Source organism: Saimiri boliviensis, chromosome 19 (assembly GCF_048565385.1).
Source record: "Saimiri boliviensis isolate mSaiBol1 chromosome 19, mSaiBol1.pri, whole genome shotgun sequence".
Lineage (NCBI taxonomy): Eukaryota > Metazoa > Chordata > Mammalia > Primates > Cebidae > Saimiri > Saimiri boliviensis.
This window is the reverse complement of record NC_133467.1, coordinates 24,049,256-24,075,490: the sequence shown is the minus strand read 5'-3', so window position 1 is coordinate 24,075,490 and position 26,235 is coordinate 24,049,256. Positions and strand designations below refer to the sequence as shown.

The 26,235-nt window shown below is 42.4% G+C and overlaps 2 protein-coding genes across 3 annotated transcripts in view; one reads left to right on the top strand and one right to left on the bottom strand.

Annotated features, from left to right (window-relative positions):
* The first annotated feature begins 89 nt into the window (after positions 1-89).
* Positions 90-25,733, top strand: ATP1B1 (ATPase Na+/K+ transporting subunit beta 1). Its single transcript, XM_003928105.4, has 6 exons — positions 90-709; positions 5,149-5,277; positions 18,134-18,289; positions 20,508-20,692; positions 23,307-23,387; positions 24,293-25,733. The coding sequence occupies exons 1-6, from the start codon at positions 613-615 to the stop codon at positions 24,554-24,556; spliced, it is 912 nt and encodes a 303-aa protein (XP_003928154.1). The 5' UTR covers positions 90-612; the 3' UTR covers positions 24,557-25,733.
* Positions 25,079-26,235, bottom strand: part of NME7 (NME/NM23 family member 7) — a 148,847-nt gene continuing 147,690 nt past the window's right edge. For both annotated transcript variants that reach the window (XM_003928103.4, XM_003928104.4), the window contains exon 12: positions 25,079-25,830. In XM_003928103.4, coding sequence (XP_003928152.1) covers positions 25,798-25,830 — 33 coding nt within the window. In that variant the 3' untranslated portion in view covers positions 25,079-25,797. The remainder of the gene's footprint in view (positions 25,831-26,235) is intronic.

The following is a 26,235-nucleotide window of genomic DNA, read 5'->3' as shown; positions in this document are numbered from 1 at the left end:
GCCCCCCGCTCCGGCGATTGGCCGCCCGGGCCGCTAGTGGGCGGGGCGCGCGGCCGCCGGGGCGCGGTATATAGTAAAGGTAGGGCGGGCACCCTCAGCCAATTCCTCGGCTGGTGGCGGGCGTGCCGATGCCGGCCCGCAGTCCGCTTGTCCGTCCTTCTCTCTGACTCTCCTCTCCCTGGCCTGTCTCTGCAGCGGTCACGGGAGGCGGGAGCTCAGCACACGTCCCCAGCGGCAGCGGGAGCGCAGCTGCGGGTTCGCGGAGCCCCCGAGCCCCCAAGGGCTAGAAGAGCGCCCGGCAGACCAAAGAAAGCCCGCGAGCGGCCGCGCGCCCACCAATAGGTGCGGGGCTCGGAGCCGCGCGGCCTGCGCCGTCCCTCCCTCCGCCCCCGCCCCCCGCCGCCGCCGCCGCCGCCGCCGCCGCCGCCGCCTCCTCCCGCTCCTGCCTCGGCTCCTCCGTCGCGCGTCTCGCACTCCGAGAGCCGCAGCGGCCGCGGCGCGTCCTGCCTGCGGAGAGCCAGGCCGGAGACGCGGAGCGGCGCAGAGGACGCCAGGGCGCGCGCCGCAGCCACCCACCCTCCGGACCGCGGCAGCTGCCGACCCGCCGTCGCCATGGCCCGCGGGAAAGCCAAGGAGGAGGGCAGTTGGAAGAAATTCATCTGGAACTCAGAGAAGAAGGAGTTTTTGGGCAGGACCGGTGGCAGCTGGTGTAAGTACGGGGTCCGCAGCTCCCGGCCGCCGCGTCGGGTCTTTCCCGGGCGGCGCATCCCCTGCGCAGGCTCCGCGGCCGGTTCCGCACCCGCCGCGCTGGCCGGGGTGGAGGGGGCGAGGGTGGTGGGCGCTGCTCGGTCGCGCCGGCCTGGCCTTGCCATCCTGTGCGGAAATTCGGACTCCCCATAATGGGGCGCGGGGTCGGGGCTGGAACCCGACAGGCAGAAGGTTATGCGTATAGTAGCGATCTTGGCTTGGTAATTTGCAGTCTTTCCTACCGTGCCTCGGTGGAGCCCTTTCCTCCTGGGAATGGCCAGGCTCTGCGAGACTCCATCTGTCTCTCCTGTGTCCTGAGTCCTTAAAGAAATGAGATCTGGGGTCGTGAGAACCTCAAGAGGCAATGGGATCTAATGCAGGCGAGGTTGTGTGTTACAGCATCTTTCTTCTAGTCTAAATACGTACCTCAAAAGAGAGGGGAAAGGGAAGGGTGGAGAGGAATCCATCCACACTGCAGTATTTCACAGCGATGGCTAAGGGTTTCCCTCCGTGACCTCCCCTGGAGTCATCACCACCCAGAAATGGCTCAGCGAGCTTCATGTCAGGACTCCAGTTCTTAGCCTTGGCCCGAAACCTGGTTGTTTTCAAGGTCTACCCACACAGATGTGGATCAGTCAGTAGCTTGGGTTGATTATGGTGAAGGCTAGTCTAATATAAATGCAGAAACATCTCATCTTAAAATATTTTGTGCATCCTGTTGCTTGGTTGGATGGACGTTTCCCATAAAAAATTAGATTCCTTGTTTTCAGCCTCTACTCCGGAAGGGTGACTTTTTTTTTTTTTTTTTTTTTTTGAAAAAGGTCATTTTGAAGGGCAGAGTTGTAGGCGAATCTGTAAGAGTCGTGACTGTGTGAGCGAGGGAGGGAGGGAGGGAGGGAGGGAACTCCCCCTGCTGCATCACTGCCCCCTGCTCCTCCAGCATCATCATCATCATCATCATGATCATCATGACTATCGCCAACACCGCTAGCACCACCACTGCAGTCATTCACGAAGTCCCCAGCAGAGGCCGATTGGTGTTCTTGGTTGAGAGGATCTGTGGGAATCGGCAGGAGAATGAGTCAGGGAAAGAGTGCTTAGCTGACATTTTGAAATGGAAGAAGCTGGAATATATGAATTTTTGTAAAGAAAAAAAAGGCAGCCTGTGAGTGTCTCTTGATTGAAAAGTAAAGGGTTAATAATGCATCACATTTCAAGGTTAGTCAAGGTGAAGCCTCTTTCTAAAGGTGTTACTGGGAAGCATAGGTATCCCTGAGCCATGAAAAATGTACCTCTATAATGGGTTTTAGCTTTTTAAAAAATATTTTGTTTTGTTTTGGGCAGACTGTTTTTCATGGAGATTATTGTCATAGTGTCTGAGACATAAAGGTAGTTTCCTGTGTTTTCTTAATGTGGAAAGGAAAACCTGAAGAACTGTGGAGTGTGTGTAGATAGCTTCCTGGCAACTCCTTGTAACTTGAGGGAGGCCTGGGAGGTGCACTGCGGTATGGGCACCCTTCTTCCCAGGTTAGCTGGGGCTTCCTTAGCTGGTGGTCTGACCCTGCTGCGTCACGGGGCAGGGGCTGCATTGACTCTAGGGACATTGTGAAATTTTCCTTCCTGTCCTTTTCCCCTTCATGAAATGTATATCTTTCCTCATTCCAATTTCATGCTTCTTAGAATAATATTTGCTTTAGAGAGTAAGGCAGTATGGACTGACTCATTCTTTAAGCCGACATTTAATGGGCAGCACCTCCATGAGAGAGAGAGAGACCGTGTGTGTCAATATTTATGTCTTGATATCCTATCCAGCAAGCTATCAGTATGCTGATTTGTGAATGTAGACCCGAGGGCTGCTGTGCTTGCCTCCTCTTCCCTTCCATGTTCCATGGTACAGGTACAGGGCTGAAAAAAAACCTTTTTGTTTTGTGCTAATATGTCTGCCTCTTTCTGGCAATGTAAGAACTGTCAGAGCCTCTCTTAGATAGAGAAGGTGGCAGCAATTACCGGCTCTTACAGAGAAAATGCCCCTTTTCCAGCACTGGGCCCAGCATGGATGCCCTTGGGGCGAGGACAGGATGCCCTTGGCTCGGTTTTGCTTCTAGGTAGATTTTCACCAAGATGGACGAAGGAGACTCGCCTGTCACCTGCTGGAGAAATCACAGCGTGCACATCACTTTGTGCTTTCCACCTTTTTATTAGGTTAATAGAGACATTGGTAGCTTTTTATATTTATAGCTAGGCCTAGATGCCTGCCTGTGACCCTTTGAAGGGTACAAACTTTTTTTTTTTCCCCAAAAAAACCTCTGTGTTGCTTTTTTTTTAAAGTAAGAAAAATTGCATGAAAGGAGAAGCCTCTAAAGCCTGCCCACTCCCCTCATAGTGCCACCCCGGCTAGTTGGTGTGACTTATCTAGCCTTGTTTTTGGGTAGCCCCTGGTGGCCTGTGTCTGGGTGAGCCACTGCATAGGCCCATCTAGTCCAGAATGCTCCACTCTTTCCCAGTGACCTCATGGCAGTAACTAGGGAGATTTTATCAAGTAACAGGTCAGAGCAAAAAAGGAAAATTCTTCACTTTTCTTAGGATATTGTGTGGGTAGAATGGAAAGCCTGTATGTTTCTGAGCTTAATCGGCATACTTGCAAAACGACTTATTTTTCCATTGCTCTATTTATATTTTAAACTGTAGCATCAGTTATGTGCCCTCCTATGTTGTTAGAATTAGGTATCTGGAGTCCAGGGAATGTAGAGGTAGGCGTTCCAGTTGTTCGAAGGGGCACATGTCGGTAAGCTAAGAGCACCAAGATGAGGTGCGGGTGGGGGACAACGAGAGGAAACTTGAATCAAGGCTACAACAGCTGTCTTGCTGACTGTTACACCAACTCTTGCACCTCTTAGGAGCATTCACTGGAAAAATTTTCCAGATCTCTTGACGTCACAGCATTGCCATTTGCCTACTGCTGCTTGGATACGGAATGCAGCACTTAACCCTTGTCCTGCAGGGAGGGAGTGATTGAGTTGAGCGCTGTAGGTCTGGATTACACCAGCTTTTGTTTCTTCCTTATCTTTGCTTCTTGTTGTTGCCTTTTTCTTTGTTCTTTGCTTTTGATAGAGGAGAAAAAGGATTATGATTAAGCATTTTGGTGGGGTTTTGGGCGTTTTGTTTGTTTTAACAGCCCTGTAGCCTGATTTTCCCTTAACTATTTAGTGCCTGATAGGAAAGTTGGGCTTTCAAATGCAGGGAGTGGGCAATAAGGCTAATTCCTGCAATTGTGTACCCACTCCCTCCCTGGCCTCCTCTTACCACAGAGACTTCTTTTCCATGATACTGTTTTTCAGTGGCTTTTCCTTAAGTACCCTGGCATTTAATGCATGAGATCTGGACCTTTTTAGCAGTAACCTAAGGCTCTTTTGTGCAGTCATGTTTCTGACTCTTTAGCCTTACAGCTCACTTGCTCCCTGTTTTGCATTCACATTGAGTTGTTTGGCTGGCGCAGGGCTACCAGGCAATGCCTAGTACAGCCTGTTACTACTCAGCTAATCAGGGAGATAATCCGTATAAACCAGTAACTGATAGCCACCCTCATTCCCATCTTTGTGTCCAGTTGTGTTTTGCTTTTGCAGCTATTTCAGCCTCCATCCTGTTATCTTGTTAACTATGGGAAAAAGAAAATGCAGCCCAACAAGTCAGTCATTATTCTGGTTCCAGTCAGAAGATGAAATTAAAATGTGCTGGTCATTTCCGCTATACAAATTTTCTTCTTTTTTCCCTTGTCTTGTCCTCCGAGGGGAAAGACTGTGCTTAGTAATACAAACCAAAGGCAGGGTGAGGAAAGGACGGGAGAATACATCACTGGGTTTCTCAGCCTTCATTGCTCTGCCACAGCAAAATAACCCTCGGGCATCTGAGCATTTGGAGAAGCAGCAGAGCTTGGATTGTAGTATTTAAATGTCAAGGGATATACAGCAAAGAAAACACAGGCCTCTAAGGGAGTATATTGTCATATTTTAAATTCATTGCGTAAGCATCCAAACATAGCTCTAGATTTTATGGTGATCTTTATTTTTTTTTTAATAATTTTGAGAATAAAAAATATGGATACTTTGTTTTTAATTTAGGGAATTAAAAAATATAAGGATCCTAACTCTAGCTGAACATTCCTCCTACCCTTAACCACCTCCCATACACACTGTAAGTGGAGGGCTGCCCAGCCTCTCGATTTTTACCCTGTGTCAATGGGGGTGAGGTGCCCTCACTTGACACTGGAGAAGGAAAAAAACCATGCGGGGGGCTGGGGAGAGGGGGAGACCAGGAAGGAAGTTTGTTCATCCATGGGAAGATTAAACTTTCATTCCGAGCATGTGACTGCATCACAGCTTTTTGTTTCTATTCTCCTTGCAGTTAAGATCCTTCTATTCTACGTAATATTTTATGGCTGCCTGGCTGGCATCTTCATCGGAACCATCCAAGTGATGCTTCTCACCATCAGTGAACTTAAGCCCACATATCAGGACCGAGTGGCCCCACCAGGTAAAATCAACATGAATAGCTTCAGTTCCTTCAGAGATTGCATAAGTGTCACTTTTTCTGTTGAGAAAAAATTCTTTGGAAAATTACTCTGTAATGTAGTTTTAAACCAACCATGAAAAGGAAAAAGAGAAACGTCTCTCGGCTGCAGCCAGATGTCCTACCTGCATTGCAGGCTGAGCTCCCAGGGGTTGCAGACATCTTATTTGCACAGTTCTAGCGTGAGAGTGAAGAGTCCTGGTGCTTGGCCCAGCCTGCTACCCACCAGCTATGTGACTGAACACATTGAGTTCAGATGAGGGGCCCCAGTCTTCTCATCTTTCATATTCTAGGGTTTGATTAGTGGGATTCTTTCCAGACCTTTTCAACTCTTAACAGATATTTTTACTTCTTGAAGGGGGACTATGATTCAGATAAATCCTTTTTAAAAATTTGCTTGGGCTCCTGTTTTAAAAGGTTAACTTATTTTTAGAGATGATAAGCTGTGGAATGGGCAGCTACTCACAGGGAGAGGAGCTATAACTTTAGGGGTCTGTTATCCCACCTGCTGTTAATCTGCAGTTTGACCTTGAGCAAAGTCATTCTCTCTTTCACTACTCAATGTTTATACCCATTGGTTCAATAAGCATCTCATTTGCCAGCTTTCTGATCCCATTTTGTAGTTTAATTAACTGTCTCCGTTAGCTCTTAAAAACTTGGGTGAAGAAAAAGATTATCATAAGAAAATGCAACCGGACACATGCATCCCTGCTGTGATTTGGGTGCCATCAGTGTACAGCTATACATGTCCACCACCAGTCAGGAAACGCCATGAAAGGCCCACCACCATCATACCTGATGCTGAACAGGACAAGGCAGTGGAACAGCCACAAAAGTGAATTTACCATCTAACTGTTGTAAAAATCCTTGTCTGGAGGACCTAGAGAGAGAGTGTTGCATAACTTCCGGGTTCTCACTTATGAATGACCTTGAGGCTGCTGCTGAAGGGTGGCAATGACTTGTCCCTTCTCTGCTTTCCCTTGGCAAAGGTTTAGTAACAGCTGTATTTAGGTGAAAATCTTCAGATGGTCTGCATGGCCCCGAGCAGCCTAGATCAAGGGCCGCTGCCTGCCACAGACTTCTCATGCCTACCTCAAGTGTGGGAAGGATTCACAGAGGAAGATTTTCAGAATACAGAGGTGGCAAGCATTGTCGTGTAGCCCTAAGTCACATAGTTCTCCACTATAAGAAAAACTCAAAACATTTCCAGGTAAATTTAGATCTGGGAGATTGGGGAAGAGGGAAAAAAAAAATATCACGTAAGTAAATAACATGAGTTAAACCTGCTTAATAATCCAGTTTCCAGCAACTGTTTTCCATAAGAGGTGGGTCTGAGGAAAGGTCGAAGCAAGAATTCTGAAGTACGCAGAGAAGCTGAAACATGTTTTATGTCAGCTTTGGTGATAGGGAAGCATGGTGTCTTTTCATGTCTCCTTCTACTAGAACTTTTATGGTACCATTAGTAGTAGTAATTTTAATTGATGCAGATCTTTTATTTGTTTTTGTTCTTTGTTTTGCCATTTAAAAGCTATTCCATCATGATGCTATTTTATAATTCTTTTTTTTTTTTTTTTTTTTGAGGTATAGTCTTGCTCTGTCACGCAGGCTGTGGCATGATCTCAGCTTCCTTGGTTCGAGCGATTCTCCTGCCTCAGTCTCCCAAGTAGCTGATATTACAGGCATGCGCCACCACGCCTGGCAAATTTTTGTATTTTTAGTGGAGATGGAGTTTCGCCATGTTGGCCAGCCTTGTCTCGAACTCCTGACCTCAGGTGATCCACCTACTTCGGCCTCCCAGAGTGCTGGGAGGTATGAGCGTGAGCCACCGTGCCTGGCCTTCTATTTTAGAATTCTTATACTCAAAGCCAAATATGACTACAAAGTCAAATATTTTCTTTAATTTTCAAGATTTTAAAAAAATGGTCCTTGACTATATAAACTCTGAGGGGTCAGCCTTTAATAAAACCAAAAATTCTCTTCGTACTCTTTGCAGAAAGGAAAATTTCACTTTGTAAAAGAAATAGCCAAAGTGCCTGACCTTGTAAGTAAGGACTTGGAAATGACCTTGCCTGTAACTGGCTGAAGTGCTCTGTCCTTTCCAACTACCTCCCACCCTGCCTCCCTCCCCTTCCTTCCATCCCCTTCCTAAAAGACATGTTCTTAGTACCTATATTTAGTGTGCTCACAGAAGTTGGACTGACCTGACAAACTTTGACTTATCCAAAGGAATGCTGGTGGCTCATCTTGGAAAAATGCATTCCTGTCCTCTGGTCTGAGTCATAGGAAAAGTCCTCAGTCCTCCATCTTCCCTATTCTTTTGACCCTTCTTTTCCTCATCCCTTCCCCCATCACCTTTCAGGAGAGTCTAGTCCAGGCCCCTCCTCTTCACCTGCCTTACCCTGTGGGGTTTTTTGGTGCCTTTCCCAAGGGACATTCATATGAAAATGATGGTAACCTTGAGCAGGGCAGGCCAGCAGAGTCCCCGCTGCTGCCGCAAAGTGCATCCCCTGGGCCACTCTGATGGCCCTGTGTTGCCTGAAGAGTTTTAACTGGACGCTCCTTGGCATTTTTCAGAATAGATGTTAGAAATTTGTATTTTGCTTAGGAAATAACCAACTCCTTAAGTATGTAGACTACACAGATGTGCTTAAGAATACCTGGACAATTTTTTGACTTCATATTAGTACCTTTAAAGCCTCCATTTTCATGTTGGTTAAAGAGAGAAAATTGTAAATTTAAGTTATATACACCTCGTGGGTGTGAAAGTTTGTATATGATTTAAAGATGTAAAGACTTACTAATAACATTATCAGCTGAATTTGAGGCATGAACGCAAATCCAACCTGACTGGGTATTGACTGCCCTTTGTACACCAGAATACCTTGTAATTGGGTTTCTTCTAAATAACGTGTGAATGTGGCCATATTAAGCAGTGGCAATTGTGCAGTGAGTGTATTTGGGCCTGTATGCCGATAATATTGGATAAGCCGAGAGGCCAAACATGAAATCTCAGAGGAAGGACTGAACTACAGAATGGAAGTGAAATTTAAGAAAAAATGGTGAATGTATACAGCTTGTTGGCCCTGAGCAATGGTGGCTGTTTAATGCATGTGATATTCTTTACAAACTCTTGTTGCAGCTGGATGTGGTAGCTCATGCCTGTAATCCCAGCATTTTGGGAGACTGAGGAGGAAGATCCTTTGAAGCCAGGCATTCAAGACCAACCTGGGCAACAGAGCAAGACCCTATATCTACACACAAAAATTTTTTAAAAGTCTCCTAGTAAGAAAAAAAAAAGGGAGACTCATATAATCTGTGAGAACTAAATGAGACGATAAACGTACGTAAAGCAAATTGTACTTAATGGTGGCAAAACCAATGGTATTAAATGTAGGGTGGCTGTTGAAAGCAACTTCTGTTTTTTGTTGTTGAGAGGGAGTCTTGCTCTGTTCCCAGGCTGCAGTGCAGTGGTACAATCTCAGCTCATTGCGACCTGCACCCCCTGGGTTCAAGCAATTCTCCTGCCTCAGCCTCCTGAGTATCTGGGACTACAGGTTTTATGCCACCATGCCTGGCTAATTTTTGTATTTTTAGTGGAGACCCCCATGTTGGCCAGGTTGGTCTTGAACTTCTGACCTCAAATACAGGCATGAGCCACCACACCCAGCCCAACCTCTGTTTTTATAGCCCTATCTCTCTACCAGAAGCAGCAATTTCTTCTTTTTGGATGCTGAATTTCCAGGCTCTGTGAGCTTTGAGTGATATGATAGAGATGCTTTGCACACTTACATTTTCATGGAGTCAGTAAAACCTTAGCTTTCCATGAAAATGTTTAAGAGACATTTGGGAAACATGTTTTTAAAAATTTTACAGTAAATTTAAATGGCATTGTATTTGTTGCGCAATCTCTCCCTTTAAGGAACCCACGCTGGTTGGGTTAGCCCCTGCCAAGCTTTTCTCCAGAGGAGACCCTCTTAGGCAGTTCTGCATTGCTGGTCTGCAGCCTCGCTTCTCATCTGTTGATGCAGTTGGATCTGGGGAGAGCCACAGCAATTAGCTGTGCTCAGAGGGCTGAGCAGGCACAGGCACGCACACACACGCATGCGCATGGATATGCACACATGGCACGCGCACACACATACACGCTCATGAATACACACACTCAGGCTCACCAAGCCCTGTCCCTGATTTGACCCTGCTTGCCTTGCTGCCTGCCTATAATGGTGTAATGGAAAAGTCTCTTCTTCACCTCCGCCGCTGCCCTTCCCCCACCGCAGGCTCACTTAGCAACAGTGGAATGAAATGAAGGTCACTGTGTGGCAATCGGTGGGTCCGGGAGATTCCCAGCTGGCTTGCTTCCTGGCAGGCAGGTATGAATGTATGCTGCTGTGTTTTCTTTTCAGGTTGTGGGTGGTTTTTTGTTTAGCTCTGCAGTATAGATGGCTCAGCGCTAGCAGACACATTTTCAAAGGTCATATTCTTGGCTTGTTGGTAACTGGAATTGGGCAGGAGAAGTGGGGTGGATGCAGACCAGCCGACCATACTGGCACCACCAGCAGTTTCAGTTTCATCTTGATTGTGAGGAGGAAATATCTAATCTTAAAACCCATTAGGGGCCTGGCGCAGTGGCTCCTGCTTGTAATCCCAGCACTTTGGGAGGCTGAAGTGGGCAGATCACCTGAGGTCAGCATTTCAAGACTGGCCTGGCCAACATGGCGAAACCCTGTCTCTACTAAAAATACAAAACTTAGCTGGGCATGATGGCAGGCACTTGTAATCTCAGCTACTCGGAGGCTGAGACAGGAGAGTCGCTTGAACCCCGGGGGTGGAGGTTGCAGTGAGCCAAGATCCTGCCACTGGACTCCAGCCTGTGGAGCAAGACTCTCATCTCAAAAAAACAACAAATAAACAAAAAACCCATGAGAATTCAAGCCATTATTATTCAAATCTCAGCTTGATTAAGTAAAATTCCTGAGAAGTCATTATGTCAGTCTCAGAATAATTTCCCCCGCCAACTACCTCATACTTGTATTACTGTCTCTCACTCACATTTCAAAGAGAAAATTAAAAATATTTGGCTTCCATATACTTAGGAGGGGATTGTTAGTGCAAAGTGCCAGTAAGGTGTTTCCAATTAGAATGCTGCTTTGTAATCTGTCAGCTGACACGATGTATCTGTCTACACCCCACTGCCTCTCACTTTCCCTCTCCTTCTCTCTTCCCACCCTCAAATGGATCCTGTCTACCTGGCCCCAGAATTTGAGGCTGTAGATGAGTTAGCATTGTTGGCAGTAGATGTCCAAAAGCTACTCCCCAACCTTATGAACTAGGCAAAGGATTTGTGGGGGGAACTGTGTTTGGCTTCAACAACTCAGCTACCCAAGTAGTGATTTCTTTATTTCTAAAGACAAGGGTACAACAGTAAGTCATATCTTGGGTACACAGGAAACCTAATGATTTACTTGGAGCCACAGAAAAACAGATCTTACTCTGTATGCCCACTGTATGATGAGTAAGCGGAACAGAGACCTGCTAAGTAGGACCAGGTAACAAATCTGTGGGAGTGAGAGTGAAAAAAAAAATGCTGGATCTGTGAAGCTTCATTTAATAATTTTTTGCTGCATTCACCCAAGGGTCATAGAAGCAGCCTAATGGGTTCACGTGTATCATAAAATCTTATGGGGTTATTGGACTGTTGTTCTGAGCTGTTGGTCAGTGCCTTCATGCTAGTGATCTGATGACCAGCTGGTCTGTCTGATGCAGCCAAGACAAGTGAGAAGCTGGGGAGATGAAGGGAACAGGGATGTATCATCCAGTAGCTTTTTCTCGGCATACATGCATGAGTAGATCTTATCAAATGTCATGTAGAATACAGTGTCTTATTTCAGGATATTACTTAACAACTGTTGGGTTTTATATTTAGATAAGTCAAATATACTGTATGTACTTGTTCTTCAGTTTGGCTTTGAGTGTAATTAATGTAAAATACTAGGATTCATCGATTTATGTTGTTCCTTTATAAAAGTGGCACCTTTCCTTTATTGTGTTGAGAATAAGCACAATTACGAGCTATACAAAATACATACCAAGGATTTGCTCCTCTGGAATATGCACTTTTAAAGAATTATCCGAACTAAATAACTCTTCTGCTTTCCTGAAAGTAAATCTACAACCACAGGAAGAAGAAGACGGATCAGAGAAGGGCCTCAGAGGTTATGGCATTTAGCTGAGACAGGAGCAATGATTTCTGTACCCTGAGTGTTAGTAAACATCCAGATAATCCAGAGATTCAACTTTCTAAGATTTTGTAAAGGGAGCAGATTCTGGGTATGGGGAGGGTGTGACTGTGGCCCTGCCTGCAGGCAGGGAGATTTATTCCTAGCTAATCTCAGAGCCTGAGTTTAAGGCGGAGCCAGAGGCAGAAGGTGAGTCAAAGGCAGCTAGTTACAGAAAGTGCAAAGGCACCCTTTTTCCTGTGCCTCTCTCCTTATTTTGCTAGGTACGTTGATACCAACTCACAGATGTAAAATAAAAAAAAAAAGAAAATCCAGAAATATCTTAGGTCTTACAGAATGGCACTTGAAGGAGAAGTTTCTATCATATATATGATGCATGCAGTGTGTATTCATGCGTGTGTATGTGTCTATGTGTCTATATATGAGTGTGTGTATGAATTCATACGCCTCGGTATTTTTTTAAATTGGAAATTACTTTTTAACTTGAAATGTACAGGAAATGTGTAGGAGGTACATGATATGTGTGTTTTGTGTGCAGCTACATTTAAAAGTGTTTCTTTGCCTCCTGTGCCCTTCTCAGTCGTATGGGTACCTTCCTGGAGGTTTCTATGGGAAATGATTCCTAGTTAGAGATTTGATCTAGTGATTCATCGGATGTATTAAATGACAGGTGCAAGCAGCCGTGTATTTGAATAACTGTTACAAGATTGAAATGGCTGCATTCTAGTTTAAATACTTTAAACTCACATGTGGAGTGAGAAATGATGAACTTGTTACATCATAAACCTGATTAGAAACAAAATTATTCCCTCACATCTTTTCCCTCTTGTGCTGTTAACACTTACTAAAGCCAAACATGGGATCTTCCTTATTTCTCAAGAGATGGAGAACAAGGAAAGGTAAATGGGTCTTTGAAAAGCAAGTGGGAGGCCAAAAGTATTTTTTTTAAATCCAAATCTTATGTAAAGTTGAAATACTCATTGAAAACCAAATGTTAAAATTTTACACACCCAGATTGTGATTTCTGCCTCTTCAGGTGGCCTTATTAAATAATAATATGTAGCTTAAGGCAAATATCATTATTTATCAGAATGAAGCTGTCTATAGAGCTTGGGGTAGTTAATGTAAATTCAGGTTTAGAAGACTGGAGAGGCCAAAGGTTAATTTGTTTCCTAGAATGTAACTTGAAATTGCGCGCCAGCAATTGGGTATTTCTGCCGTCTTAGGCCCTCTGGGAGTTTCCACTGCAAACAGAGCTCATCCTTGTCCAGAGTCGTAACTAACAACTTTCAGAAGTGGGCAGTAGAAAGAGGGACATGTCGAGAGAAAGTGTCCAGTCTAGTGTGAAAATGTGATCCATAGAACTCCAGTCAGCAAGGTGAGATTTGTGCAGCCCTTGGAGAATGTCATGCTTGGAGAATCAAAATACAGATGCTCTTCGATTTAGGATGTGGTTATGTTCCAATACCCCATTGTAAGTCGAAAATATCCTGAATCAAAAATGCATTTACTAACCCTGTTAAGCCCATTGCATAGTTGAAAAATCGTAACAAACATTGTAAGTTGGGAACCATTTGTAATGAGGTTACCAAATCCAATCCCATTGCTTTCTATCTCTTCTTAACAGTCTGATAATTCTCAAGTAAATGATTTAAAGGATTTGGACATCCTTTCAAAGGTCTTTCATCTTTCTCTTGTGAGTATCTAGTTGCTTTAGAGAAGTAACTTGAGAAGAGGAATTTTTCTGATGGTTTGGAGAAGACCTCATCAAAAACTGTCCTAATTAAGACTATCCAGAACAGACCAGACCTGGGGGCTGATCTGTGGTGCTTTCCAGGAGAAGTTCGCAGGCCATCAGGCTTTAGATAAAGAAAAGAAAGGAGGCAGAGATGGTGATGAAGTGAGAGAGAGACCTTGCAGAAATCTGAGGAAAGAGAGCAGAAGAGCTACCAAGGAGGTGGCAGCCACTAGACTGTGGTGTGGCCTCCTGGATGTTTGTTTATGTATGTAGTAATTTTATGTGAGCTGATTGGGTGACCTAAACCCAGGACATCTGCTTTTTCAGTGGAAGTGACGTTTGGATCAAAAGTTCCGTGTCTTAAAAGGATAGTCATTAAGGTTTATATTGGTTACCACCGTCTAAGACCCCTCAGACTTCAGAAGGAAACCTTAGCTCACAAAAGAGAATAGGACATGACTGAGCTTCCTGGGGTTTATCTGTCATTCATTCCTCAGGCCTCTCTACCAAGATTCTGTGTTACTTAAAATGGAAGGACAGGGCAGAGGCTTTGGCCTGAGATCTAGTCCAGCTGGGCAAGTCACAGCGTCCAAAGTAAGACCCAGTGCTTAGCTGTCCATTTCACCCCTTGCATTCTTGGTTTCATTAGTTTCTGATGCTTCTGTAAGAACAAAGTCAAGATTCTTCAAGCAGCCTGCATCTATATTTCTCTCACAAAGTAATTTTAAACTTGACTGGGCTTAGATCATGAACTATGCTTACTGAAAAATTTGGACTTTCAGGTAGAAAGGGATGTGGTTCCATTACTTGGTTTTCATTATTTCTTATTTGCCCCATGTAGAGCGACACAAGGCCAATTGTGTATATAATTCTTCTGGGCCAGTGGAAACACTGCATGTAGATTTTCATTTTCTTGGTTGGTTGGTTGGTTGGTTTGTTTGAGACAGTCTCACTCTGTTGCTCAGGCTGGAGTGCAGTGGCGCTATCTCTCCTCACTGCAGCCTCTGCCTCCTGGTTCAAGCGGTTCTGGTGCCTCAGCCTCCTGAGTAGCTAGGATGACAGGCATGCATTACCATGCCTGGCTAATTTTGTATTTTTAGTACAGGTGGGGTTTCATCATATTGGCCAGGCTGGTCTCGAACTCCTGGTCTCAAGTGATCTACCCAACTTGTCCTCCCAAAGTTCTGGGATTACAAGCATTAGCCACCATGCCCAGCCAGATCCTGGGTGATCGATAACAGAGGCACTTACAGGAAAGGTTTGTTACAGGTCTGTGAGTAAACATGAACTTAGTTTTGGTCATACCCCTAGGCTCCTGGGGAATGCACTAGCAATATCATTTTGTTAGTAAAGCGCCCAGGGGACTGAGTGAGAGTTGCTAATGTTTTAGGTCTGATAATGTCCCCTGGTCACTGTTAATGGTGGAGACTGTGGACTTGACATCATGAAAGAATGAAAAGCACTGAGCATAATATCTCCTCCTCCTCTTACTGTTTGTTTTTTTGTGTGTGTGTGTGGGGGAGAATCTGAGAAATGACATCACCATTCCTCATACTCATATCAAAATAATGGAACCTTGAGCAGCCACTGAAAGAGAGAATGCAGGCAGCCAGAAAGTAAGAGGTAAACCACTGGAGAGGCCCCCGAAGCCAGGCCAGGGAGGACAAGGGTGTTTGTGACACTCCTTTGCAGGCCGGGTCCTACCGTATTTACTCTCAACATGACCTTCTAGGGTCACTCCTCCTTCCAGCTTGTTGGGTGAGACTCTCCAGATCTCAGTATCAGGCTTGTTTATGTTTTGGCTTTTGCTGCATTCTCCTCCTTTACTTGCATAATTGCTTAACACACCAATGTCCCTTTAGTCCCTTGGCTGTGGTTCTTCCTGCCCCTCCACCCCACCCCCACCCCACCTTTCCTAAAGGTAGATGAGATCTCTCCTTGGTTTCTGACATTTGATCTTCTTCATCCTTCTAGCCACTCATCACCCTCCTGCCTTGTCTTTCCCAGGCCCGGAAACACTGTTTAACCTTGTATCCATGAGTCCTTTTTTGTCCTTGACCCCCAAACATGATACAGAATACCTGGAGGAGTTCCTGCAGACCTTTGCCTCTCTCTGTGGCTGCCTATGGGCTGGCTTTTCCAGTGCCCCTCAGCATGACCATCCCTCAAGGCTCTGTTCTCACCTGACTCCAGGATTCTCCCATTCTCATGAGTTTTGTTGAGTCTCTGGCTTTGGGCCTGCCTGTGTACTTCTCCCAGGTCCAAACAAGTCACCTTGACTTAAATGTCTTATTTGCAACTCAAACCAGGAATGATCCGCCATTTCACTGGGAAACTCTGTTTACCATTGCTATCTCAAGCACTAACTATCTGTGGAAGCTTCTGCTCACCTCTGTTTTTGCAGGTATCTCTTCTGTTTGCCATACTGCTGCTTTACATCATAAATGATCACGGTGCCAATTTTAACATATAAAAAGATTGTTCAGGGTATATTTAAATTGCTTTAGAAATACTAAAAATTTTCTATGGCTTGTAGGCATTTTTTTTTTTACAAAATTTTGTAAATTGTAACCTGTGTTTATTTTAAACTGAAGATTTTTATGAGCAAATTCTGCTACTTCCCCCTTGATTCATTTCCATCACTGTTGTAATTTTTGTCCCCAAGAGTTTTTCAGTCTCCACATCACTCTTTTCAGAATGATTTGTTTGTTTAATTGTGATAGGATCTCAATAGGTTGCCTGGGCTGGTCTTGAACTCCTGGGCTCAAGCGATCCTTCCACCTTGGCCTCCCAGAGTACTGTGATTACAGGTACGAGCACTGCACCTGGCCTGAAGATGATTGTTACTGTCCTAAAGCCCTTTGCCCTGGCACCGTGCCTTACTCCAGTGATTACTTGTCTTCCTCTGTATCCCTTCCATTCCTCTAGGGAACTGCATGTGTGGAAAAGCATCCTATACAACCCCCACCCCTAGCCTACCTCATTATGTAACCACTTTTAAAGCATCCTCAATCACTAGAAAGAGCTACAGCATGTAGTCCAGCCCTACTGATGCCTGGTTCTCAGGCCCTCCAAATAGTGCTGCTAAACAGTTAATATACTCTAGTTATCAGTTGCACTTTAGTTTAATGTCATGGTCTTCATATCTGAGTCCCAGTTGTCACTCTCGGATTCTAATTCCCTAGAGAAGTAATTCTCAGCCAAGGGTGTTTAAATATCTCTTTATGCATGTTAAACAGATTCTCAAATCTCTTTCTTAGAGATTAGGATTTGGTAGGCTTGGAGGGGAGCTGGTGAGACTGCATGTTTTACAAGCCCCTAAATGATAGTGATATAGGTGCTTTCCTGACCTGCTGGGAGGTGAGGGTGGGAAGCCAGGGCAGAGTCACTCATCAAGGATTGTGATGAGGTGCCCCCTTCTGGGCCCTATACAGTGAGGGGAGATCTGGGAGTGAGGATTAGAATCGGGTTGCCAGATTTAATAAACAAAAACACAGGGTGTCCACTTAAGTTTGAATTTTAGATAAACTATATATTGTTTTGTTTTGTTTTTGAGACAGAATCTCGCTCTGCCACCCAGGCTGGAGTGCAGTGGCACGATCTCGGCTCACTGCAACCTCTGCCTCCTGAGTTCAAGTGATTCTCCTGCCTCAGTCTCCTGAATAGCTGGAATTATAGTTGTGCACCACCACACCTGGCTAAATTTTTGTATTTTTAGTAGATACGGGGTTTCACCATGTTGGCCAGGCTGGTCTCAAACGCTGGACCTCAGGTGATCCACCCACCTCAGCCTCACAAAGTGTTGGGGTGACGGGTGTGAACCACCATGCCTGGCCTTAGATAAACAATAATATTTTAATGTAAGTGTGTCCCTTGTAGCATTGGAGACAAACTTCTATTAACAAAAAGTTCATTGCTCATCTGAAATTCAAATGTAAGCAGGCATTTTTTATTTGGCAGTCCTAGAATAAAATGCAGTTGTGATGGATTTTACAACCATTGCTCCTGAGTAGTGCTGTGTAGTGTGGTTCACATATCCCTCTAGGGAGTCTCATGAAAGCAGAGGCTTTTGGATTTTCAAAAATCTAACAAACTTTAGAGAGTGTAACACCTAAGGAACATGGACTTTGAATTTTATCTGCCATTGACATGCTCAGACTTTTGGATTGGGAAGCATTTGTGGTTACTGTACGTATGTCCCAAATTCTTCCAGTTTAGGTTAAAAGATCCAGTGGAGGTTAAAAGATCCAAATAAATATCTCTATTAGGCAGGCTTGAGAATTTGGAATGGTTATACATCTACTGACAAGAAGGATTATAAAAGAAGATCACTGTGCCCAGGGATTGTTAGGGACAATCCTAACAATCCTTTACCATCCCTAACACACAGTTAGGGAGGGTAAAGCCACCTGCATGCAATGTTAACTAGTAGGGCATTTTTAAAAACTGCACGTTGGGGTACTAGATACATAATGGGCTTTGGAGTATGGCACACCTGGGCTGGAATTCCGGTTCTACCACTTTGTATGCAACCTTGGGCCAGGTACTTAGCCTTTCAGTGCAAGCAGTGTTTTCATTCACAAAATGGAGGTGATGCCTACCATGAAGTATTGCTAGCGAAATTAACTGATCTGTGATATTAAAACACAGTCATTGGTACTTGGGGTTGCCTAATCCAAATGCCAGAGCAGTGATTTCATAAGGGCAGCAAGACCCTTTCTTTTTAGCCAGGTGGAGTTAGCAAGGTATGTTCTGAATGTGGAAAGTCTACTTTTGAATTAATTCTCTTGGTTGCTGTCTTCCTACTAATAATTTTCTCTCTGATTTTTCTCTCTACCTGGTCTAGGATTAACACAGATTCCTCAGATCCAGAAGACTGAAATTGCCTTTCGTCCTAATGATCCCAAGAGCTACGAGGCATATGTGCTGAACATAGTTAGGTTCCTGGAAAAGTACAAAGATTCAGCCCAGAAGGAAGAGATGATTTTTGAAGATTGTGGCAGTAAGTAGACTGATCGTAGATGTTTGTGGCTAGTTTTCTTTCTCCTTATTTCTTTAAAGAATTAAAAAATTTCATTAATTCTTGTTTTCCTCTTTTATTTAATGATTGAGAGATAATCCTGAAATAATGAAAGATTGTACTCTGGCCATATTTAGACACCTAAAAAAAAAAAAAAAAGACACAATGAAAAACAGCATAGCCTCAACTATGACTGTTTTCTGCATTGGAAAGGTGTCTTTACTTTAAAACACTCCTAGGCACTATTTTTACTATTCAGACCTAAAGACAACAATTATGGTTTTCTTTCTCTTGCAGCTATTGAGAAGTACAACTACTTATTTCTTATCTTCCTCCCAAAAGTTCTCCCTATAGAAGAGTACACAGGGCCTTCACCCATCAGAAAGATATTTAGATATGATTAGCTGTTACTGCACTGGCATTCATGAAGGAGGATGTATGGTCAGTATACTTTTATTGATCCTGTGAAATACGTGTTGGGCAGCTGGTCATTTTGGATAAGGAAATGACTTATGAAGGGTAAAGAGAGGCTGTTAACAGCATTTCATTAAATCACCATTAATACATGTCCTCCCTCTTACTAACTGGACTGTGAATTTTCCAGTCCATGTTCTCATTCCTTACACACACACACACACACACACACACACACACACACACACACACAGAAAAACTCTTACTGGGTGCAGTGGCTCGTGCATGTAATCCCAGCACTTTGAGAGCCTGAGGAGGAAGAATTGCTTGAGCCCAAGAGTTTGAGACCAGCCTGGGCAACACAGTGAGACCCCATCTTATAAAAAAAAAAATAAGACAAATTAGCTGAGTATGGTGGTGTGTTCCTGTGGTCCCAGCTACTCCGGAGGCTGAGGTGGGAGGAGGCAGGCTGCAGTAAGCCATGGTCATGCCACAGCACTCCAGCCTGGGTACTAGTGAGACCCTGTCTCAAAAGAGTTAAAAAACAAAACAAACATAAAACCTCTTTCTGAGTTTTAATAGGTGATATCAGCCCTTCTGATTCAAGTATTTACCAACTCCAGTTCTTTATAAGGCAGACTGAGACTTGGTCAGAGTATGGAGTGAATTGCCATTTTAAGTTATTTTGGAAATAATAATTTAAAAATATTTTGACTCTGAATTTTTCTTATTAGAATTTAAATGAGGTTTTCATCTTACTTTGCAGTAATTAAAAGGCCCTAGGGATAATCAGGGTAAATCACTTCACAGGAGATAGTCTAAACAGACTCTTCGCCATTTGAAGGGAAAATAGTTAATTTGTGAACTTAAAAATTATACATGAATTATGGTATTTGCATTATTTTCCTCCAGCATGCTATGCATTAACTTTGAATTCTGTATTCACTTGGTCTTTTTCTGACATTTATGTAAGGAATGAATTAAAAATTCCAGAAGAAAATTTCTCAGTTCAGCAAATGCTTGATGCATAGCTTTAAAAGGCAAAAACTCAAATTAAAAAAGCCTGGGCAACATAGCAGGACCACAATCTCTACAAAATTTTTTAAAAAACTAGCCACAGGGTGGCGCGCTCTTGTAGTCCCAGCCACTCAGTATGCTGAGGTGGGAGGATCTTTAGAGCCAGGAGGCTGAGGCTGCAGTGGGCCGTGATCATGCTGCCGCACTCCAGTTTGGGCCATGGAGTGAGACCCTGTCTCAAAAAAGAACCTTAAATGGTGGTTGAAAAGGAAAATACCAGTTATTTCCTATTCCTTCTTTACTGTTTAACATGCTAATTAGGGGCATAGCTCCAGAAAATTCTGACCAAATAAAAACCTTCCAGTTCTGAAAATTATTGATAGTACTTTTGTGTTCTGATTATAATATCCCTGTTACTGAGCGAAGCCACTGTTGGCAGTGTAAATGATCCTTTCAGTCTTCTAAATAGCTGAGTAATCCATTATTTAAATGAAGGGAAATATTGCCAGAGACTAGATGTCCTATGCTAATCAAGAACTATGTCGCTTTGGTGTGGGGTCATGTACCAGCCATTGCTTGTCTTTTAATGTGAGTGAAGAGATGGGAGATGGTTTTTCTGGAGACCTTGCTTAATTCAGATCATGCATTAAATGCAGAATAGCACACACTCAGAATAGGTAACTATGACAAGGAAGAAAGTTCCTTTTTCTTTCTCAGAACTGCTAAAGGAATTGCTGGTACAATATAAAAGTTGTGTTTTTATTTTTAGATGTGCCCAGCGAACCCAAAGAACGAGGAGACCTTAATCACGAACAAGGAGAGCGAAAGGTCTGCAGATTCAAGCTTGAGTGGCTGGGGAATTGCTCTGGATTAAATGACGAAACTTATGGCTACAAAGAGGGCAAACCGTGTATTATTATAAAGCTCAACCGAGTTCTCGGCTTCAAACCTAAGGCAAGTAATATTTTAAATGACAAAATTTAGATGAGTCATTCACACTAAGAATTGATTTGAGAAGACAATGTAAGATAGTTTTAAAGTATACTCAGTGCTGATTTTGAAACCCAGTCAGTAGAGTAACACCAAAAACTTCTGTGTGCAGCCTGCAATTCCTGTAGTTAGGGCATTAATTTAATTTTCTAAAGTTAAAAGAATTCTGCGAGAAAGCTAAATTCTGAAGTGAGTCTGTGGCCCTGTTCCTATACTCCTACTCAGTATCCAGATAACACTTTCTATAACATAAACTCTTTAAAAGTAAAAATAGAAAAAGATATTTTTTTCCCTGGTGGTCTAGTGGTTAGACAAAATAAAAAGATGGGTTTTATTTTACTCTGTAAAGAATGGACTATTTTAAAATATTATTTTTTATTTTTATTTTTTTAACAAAATTCCATAGACATATTAAAAAAAAAAATTAAACCACCTGCAGGTACAGTCTTTGGTCCTCTTGAAGCCACAAGAACATTTCAAAAAAAATTGATAATCAGAAAAAAATACTTGTTTTTTGAATTTTATTGCAAAAGTAGAAATTTAACATCATCTAGGCTGAACTTTGCTAGCCATGCTATTGGATTTTGTATTATCGCAACTTATAATGGGCAAACATTACTCTGGATCATTTAAAAATGGCAAATTGCCATTTGGTGAGATTATATCGATTCTTCATAAGAATGGAAAATTTATTGGTGTTGTCTGCTTTTGTAAAACTCTCCTCCAGATCATGAATTAATGCTGTCCTTTTTCCCTTAAGCCTGGCTTCTTCTGATGGGTTTTCCCCAGTCACCCGTATATGAACATTGCCATTATGAGTGTTGTTTTTAATTTTGATAGAAATTGACTGCAATATATTGAGTTATGTGAACAAACTCATTTCATTTCTGAAGTGGCTCTTTTATTAATTTTCTACTGAATGCTATTAATTTATTTCTACAATACTTGTTACCCACAAATAATATTTTCAAAAGAAAATCAACATAGAGATAAAAAGTTTTGTTAACTGAAGGATGCATCAAAGCTCCTTTATTGCCACCAGAGGCAAAAATGAGTAGGTGGGGATGGATGGTTTCCTGGCTGGCTGGGTTGATGGATCGCTGGCAGAAATTAATGTACCTCTCAACAGGATTTTAAGCTTCTTTCCACATAGACAGGATATAATGGAAGATAAACGGCAAGAACCACTATGCCATAATGTATTTGATATTCATATTGCTAGGGAATACTTCACTGACATCAATCAGCTATTTAGCAGCAAAAGGAATTGGTGTGGTGTGGCTGAGAGAAGACTGATCCCATGCTTTCTTGAATACCTTGCTTTTGACATTCCTCATCGTAGGCATTGAGTGGCATTTGAACATCACAGAGGCAGTCTAGTCTATTGTGAGTCATCTCTTCCCACATCTTTAGAGACAATTGGTTCAGTGATAAATTCAGCTATTCTTTCTTTTCAGTCCTTTTTTCCTTTTTCCTTTGGTCTCTATTTGGTTACCCATTGCCACTGGCTAAATTCATCATCTCCACCCAGATCTCCAACTATTTTGAAATTACTTTTTTTCAGAGATCGTAGTATCCCCAGCATCTCACTATCCTCACCTTTTGAGGATAGCTTCTGGGGACTTCTTTTATCAGTAAGCATTTTCTCTACATATTTTTGAAGATAAATATATTACTGGCAGAAACATCCAAGAGTCAAATCTAGATTATCATTTTCTTGCATTCAACACAGAGAAGTACAAAAATAGTAGTTCCTTCCTGATGTCGAACTAATATTTTATCTGACTTTAATTAGACTACGTATGTGTTACACCTCACATCAAGACTCACTTGCTGATCTGAGTAAGCAAGTGATTTGTCTTCCAGCAATTTATGTTCGTCACACTTCTGAGGTAGAGTTGAGCCATAGGTATAGGAGAGGAGGCTCTGGATATTTCACGACAGCAGTAACGTTCAGACTGTACTCCGTGTCCTTTCAGTGAACCTACCCCTTTAAGACAACCCTTCCTCTTAAGGCAGTGACATCTCTTCCTGTTTCACACATTGGACTTTCCTAAGAAAATTGCTAAGAAACACTCCTTAAATGGCAGTCTCCCCCACTGGAGATTAAAACAACAAAAAAGGAAAGCTTACTTGAAGGCATTCTTGAGAGAAAAGGATGGCATTATTTATTCATGACTCAGGAGGAAAGCCCATGCTTTATAAAAACAGAAATGTCAGTCATCTTTCTCATATAATCTAATCTTAGTAAATAAAGAACATTATATTTTGGGTCGGCTTTTAGTTTTCAGTGTCTTTAAGCAAAGCTTGTAATGGGCGACTATTAAAAGTTCCATTTAGTATTGGATTGCATCACAGCTTAATTGTAATGGTTCTAAAACTTGGGCACTTATTTTCATTTCAACAAAATCACAAACATGACCTTAAATTGGTCAGGGGAGTCATTCATTCTGCTATCCTGTTGTCTTTTGTTATTTTGTGACCAGTTTGTACTTGTTTGGACTACAGACTAGTTTTATTTTTCAGTAACTTAAGAAATCATTTACAATCTACTGATCATAATGGGTTTCATTTTTAGCCTCCCAAGAATGAGTCCTTGGAGACTTACCCAATGATGAAGTATAACCCATATGTCCTTCCCGTTCAGTGCACTGGCAAGGTAAAGACAAATTTAGGGTTACTGGGGTGGTGGGAGGAAGGACAGGGGAAGAGGGGCAAATGAATGAGACTGTTTTAAGTGGCAGGTGAAGTTTTAATAGAAGATATAAGAAACATTGCTTTCAAGTAGAAGTCTCAGTGATTGAATTGTAGCTATACTAGGTAAAACTTTTTAAAAGAAAAGAAAGATGTAATCAGAATAAGACTGATGTCAGTTTCTCCATTGGCATAAGAAACTCAAATATCTGAATTTAATACACTGGAATATTTGCTTACAGAACCGACAGGTGAATTAGCTCACAGAAGTATTTCTTTCTGGCTCGCAGCATGTATTAAAAATGTGGGGCCGACATTAAAAAAAAAAAAAATTAATGTCGCATAAAATTTGTGTTTTGGGCTTCTCTATAAAAAGTATTGAAAGACTAACCATTAGTGCATGTTTCCTTTGGATCTAAAAACTAATGGACAGTTTAGAGAGAAAGGCAGAACAATGAAAGGGAGTCCCCAAACAGTGCTAGCCCCAAGAAAGGAAATAGAGATTGATTTCTCAACAAGAAAATGAGAGGCAAATAGTAAACTTTGGAGATAATATCACTGGGAATATCATCTACTGGGCCAACAGCAAGGTATTTCTGACTTGCAGGGTTGTTGACCTTGTTTCTAGGAGGCTGTGCTTGCCTGAAGAAATGCTTGTTTGTCCCTTGACTCAGCTTCCCCATCCATTTGCACATTGAGGATAGTCTCTTCATATGACCATTTCTCAAGGCTGCAATGGAATAGACCGAGTTGATGTTCTTTCCTCTCTCAGAAGTTTGCAAACTACTTTGTAGATTGAGTCTTGTTTTTGAGTACACATAGTGATCTATGATATGAGCCATTAAAATTGCATTTCATTCTGGATTTCAGCGAGACGAAGATAAGGAAAAAATTGGAAATGTGGAGTATTTTGGACTGGGCAACTACCCTGGTTTTCCTCTGCAGTATTATCCCTACTATGGCAAACTCCTGCAGCCCAAATACCTGCAGCCCCTGCTGGCCGTACAGTTCACCAACCTTACCATGGACACTGAAATTCGCATAGAGTGTAAGGCGTACGGTGAGAACATTGGGTACAGTGAGAAAGACCGTTTTCAGGGACGTTTTGATGTAAAAATTGAAGTTAAGAGCTGATCACAAGCACAAATCTTTCCCACTAGCCATTTAATAAGTTAAAAAGATACAGAAACAAAAACCTACTAGTCTTGAACAAACTGTCATTACGTATGGGACCTACACTTAATCTATATGCTTTACACTAGCTTTCTGCATTTAATAGGTTAGAATGTAAATTAAAGTGTAGCAATAGCAACAAAATATTTATTCTACTGTAAATGACAAAAGAAAAAGAAAAATTGAGCCTTGGGACGTGCCCATTTTTACTGTAAATTATGATTCCATTACTGACTTGTAGTAAGCAGTGTTTCTGGCCCCTAAGTATTGCTGCCTTGTGTATTTTATTTAGTGTACAGTACTACAGGTGCATACTCTGGTCATTTTTCAAGCCATGTTTTATCGTATCTGTTTTCTACTTTATGTGAGCAAGGTTTGCTGTCCAAGGTGTAAATATTCAACGGGAATAAAACTGGCATGGTACTTTTTTTTCCTTTTTTTTTTTTTTTTTTTTTTTTTTTGTTGGCTCTTTCAAAGATAATGGCCCATCAATGAACATTTTTAACATACTCCATAGTCTTTTCCTGTGGTGTTAGGTCTTTATGATTTTTCTTTTTCCTGGGGCTGGGGCGGGGGGTTGTCATGGGGGAACTGCCCTTTAAAATTTAAGTGACACTACAGAAAAACACACAAAGGTGATCGGTTGTGTTGTGCTTGTATTGAATGCTGTCTTGACATCTCTTCCCTTGTCCTCCGGTATGTTCTAAAGCTGTGTCTGAGATCTGGATCTGCCCATCACTTTGGCTAGTGACGGGGCTAATTAATTTGCTTTATACATTTTATTTTACTTTCCTTTTTTCCTTTCTGGAGGCATCACATGCTGGTGCTGTGTCTTTATGAATGTTTTAACCATTTTCATGGTGGAAGAATTTTATATTTATGCAGTTGTACAATTTTATTTTTTTCTGCAAGAAAAAGTGTAATGTATGAAATAAACCAAAGTCACTTGTTTGAAAATAAATCTTTATTTTGAACTTTATAAAAAGCAATGCAGTACCCCATAGACTGGTGTTAAATGTTGTCTACAGTGCAAAATCCATGTTCTAACATATGTAATAATTGCCAGGAGTACAGTGCTCTTGTTGATCTTGTATTCAGTCAGGTTAAAACAATGGACAATAAAAGAATGAACACATTCCTCATGTGTGTGATTCACTCTTGTCTAAATGTCCCAACCTGTGACTTCTTTACTTTCCACACCACTAGTTATCCAGAATCTTGAAGAAGTATTGAACCTGAAAGACAAATACACGATTTCTTTAGTTCAAACAAATTTGGCCTTTTCCACTTAACAGAGACTAGAGGTTGGTCAGGACTCCAGACACTGGAATACCAAGGCACACGCTCACCCAAAGACCCTACGTTAACCAGAGGCAGAGAGTCAGTGAAGCTCCAGTGTGAAGTTCCATTTTAAAAATATTTTGCAGTGCTACTTCACTCAGTTTAGAAAACATGAAAAGTTGGTTCCTGCTGCTGTTGCTTCACTAGACATGTCTGTTGAAAAGTTACCACTTCAGTTTATAAGAAATGAGGTTAGGTTTGATGTTCAGTAAATTAAGAAGGTTCTTAATTTGCTTTTTGATTCAGGGATTGGCCTAAGTCCTTACTTAGCTGTATTTAAAAATTAGCCACAGTGTGAA

Bases quoted from the DNA above. Each gene is read 5' to 3' on its own strand.
- ATP1B1 (XM_003928105.4), top strand. From the start codon at position 613: ATGGCCCGCGGGAAAGCCAAGGAGGAGGGCAGTTGGAAGAAATTCATC. The intron at 5,278-18,133 runs GTAAAATCAACA...TACCTGGTCTAG, and splicing joins GGACCGAGTGGCCCCACCAG to GATTAACACAGATTCCTCAG. The intron at 20,693-23,306 runs GCAAGTAATATT...TTTCATTTTTAG, and splicing joins TTCTCGGCTTCAAACCTAAG to CCTCCCAAGAATGAGTCCTT.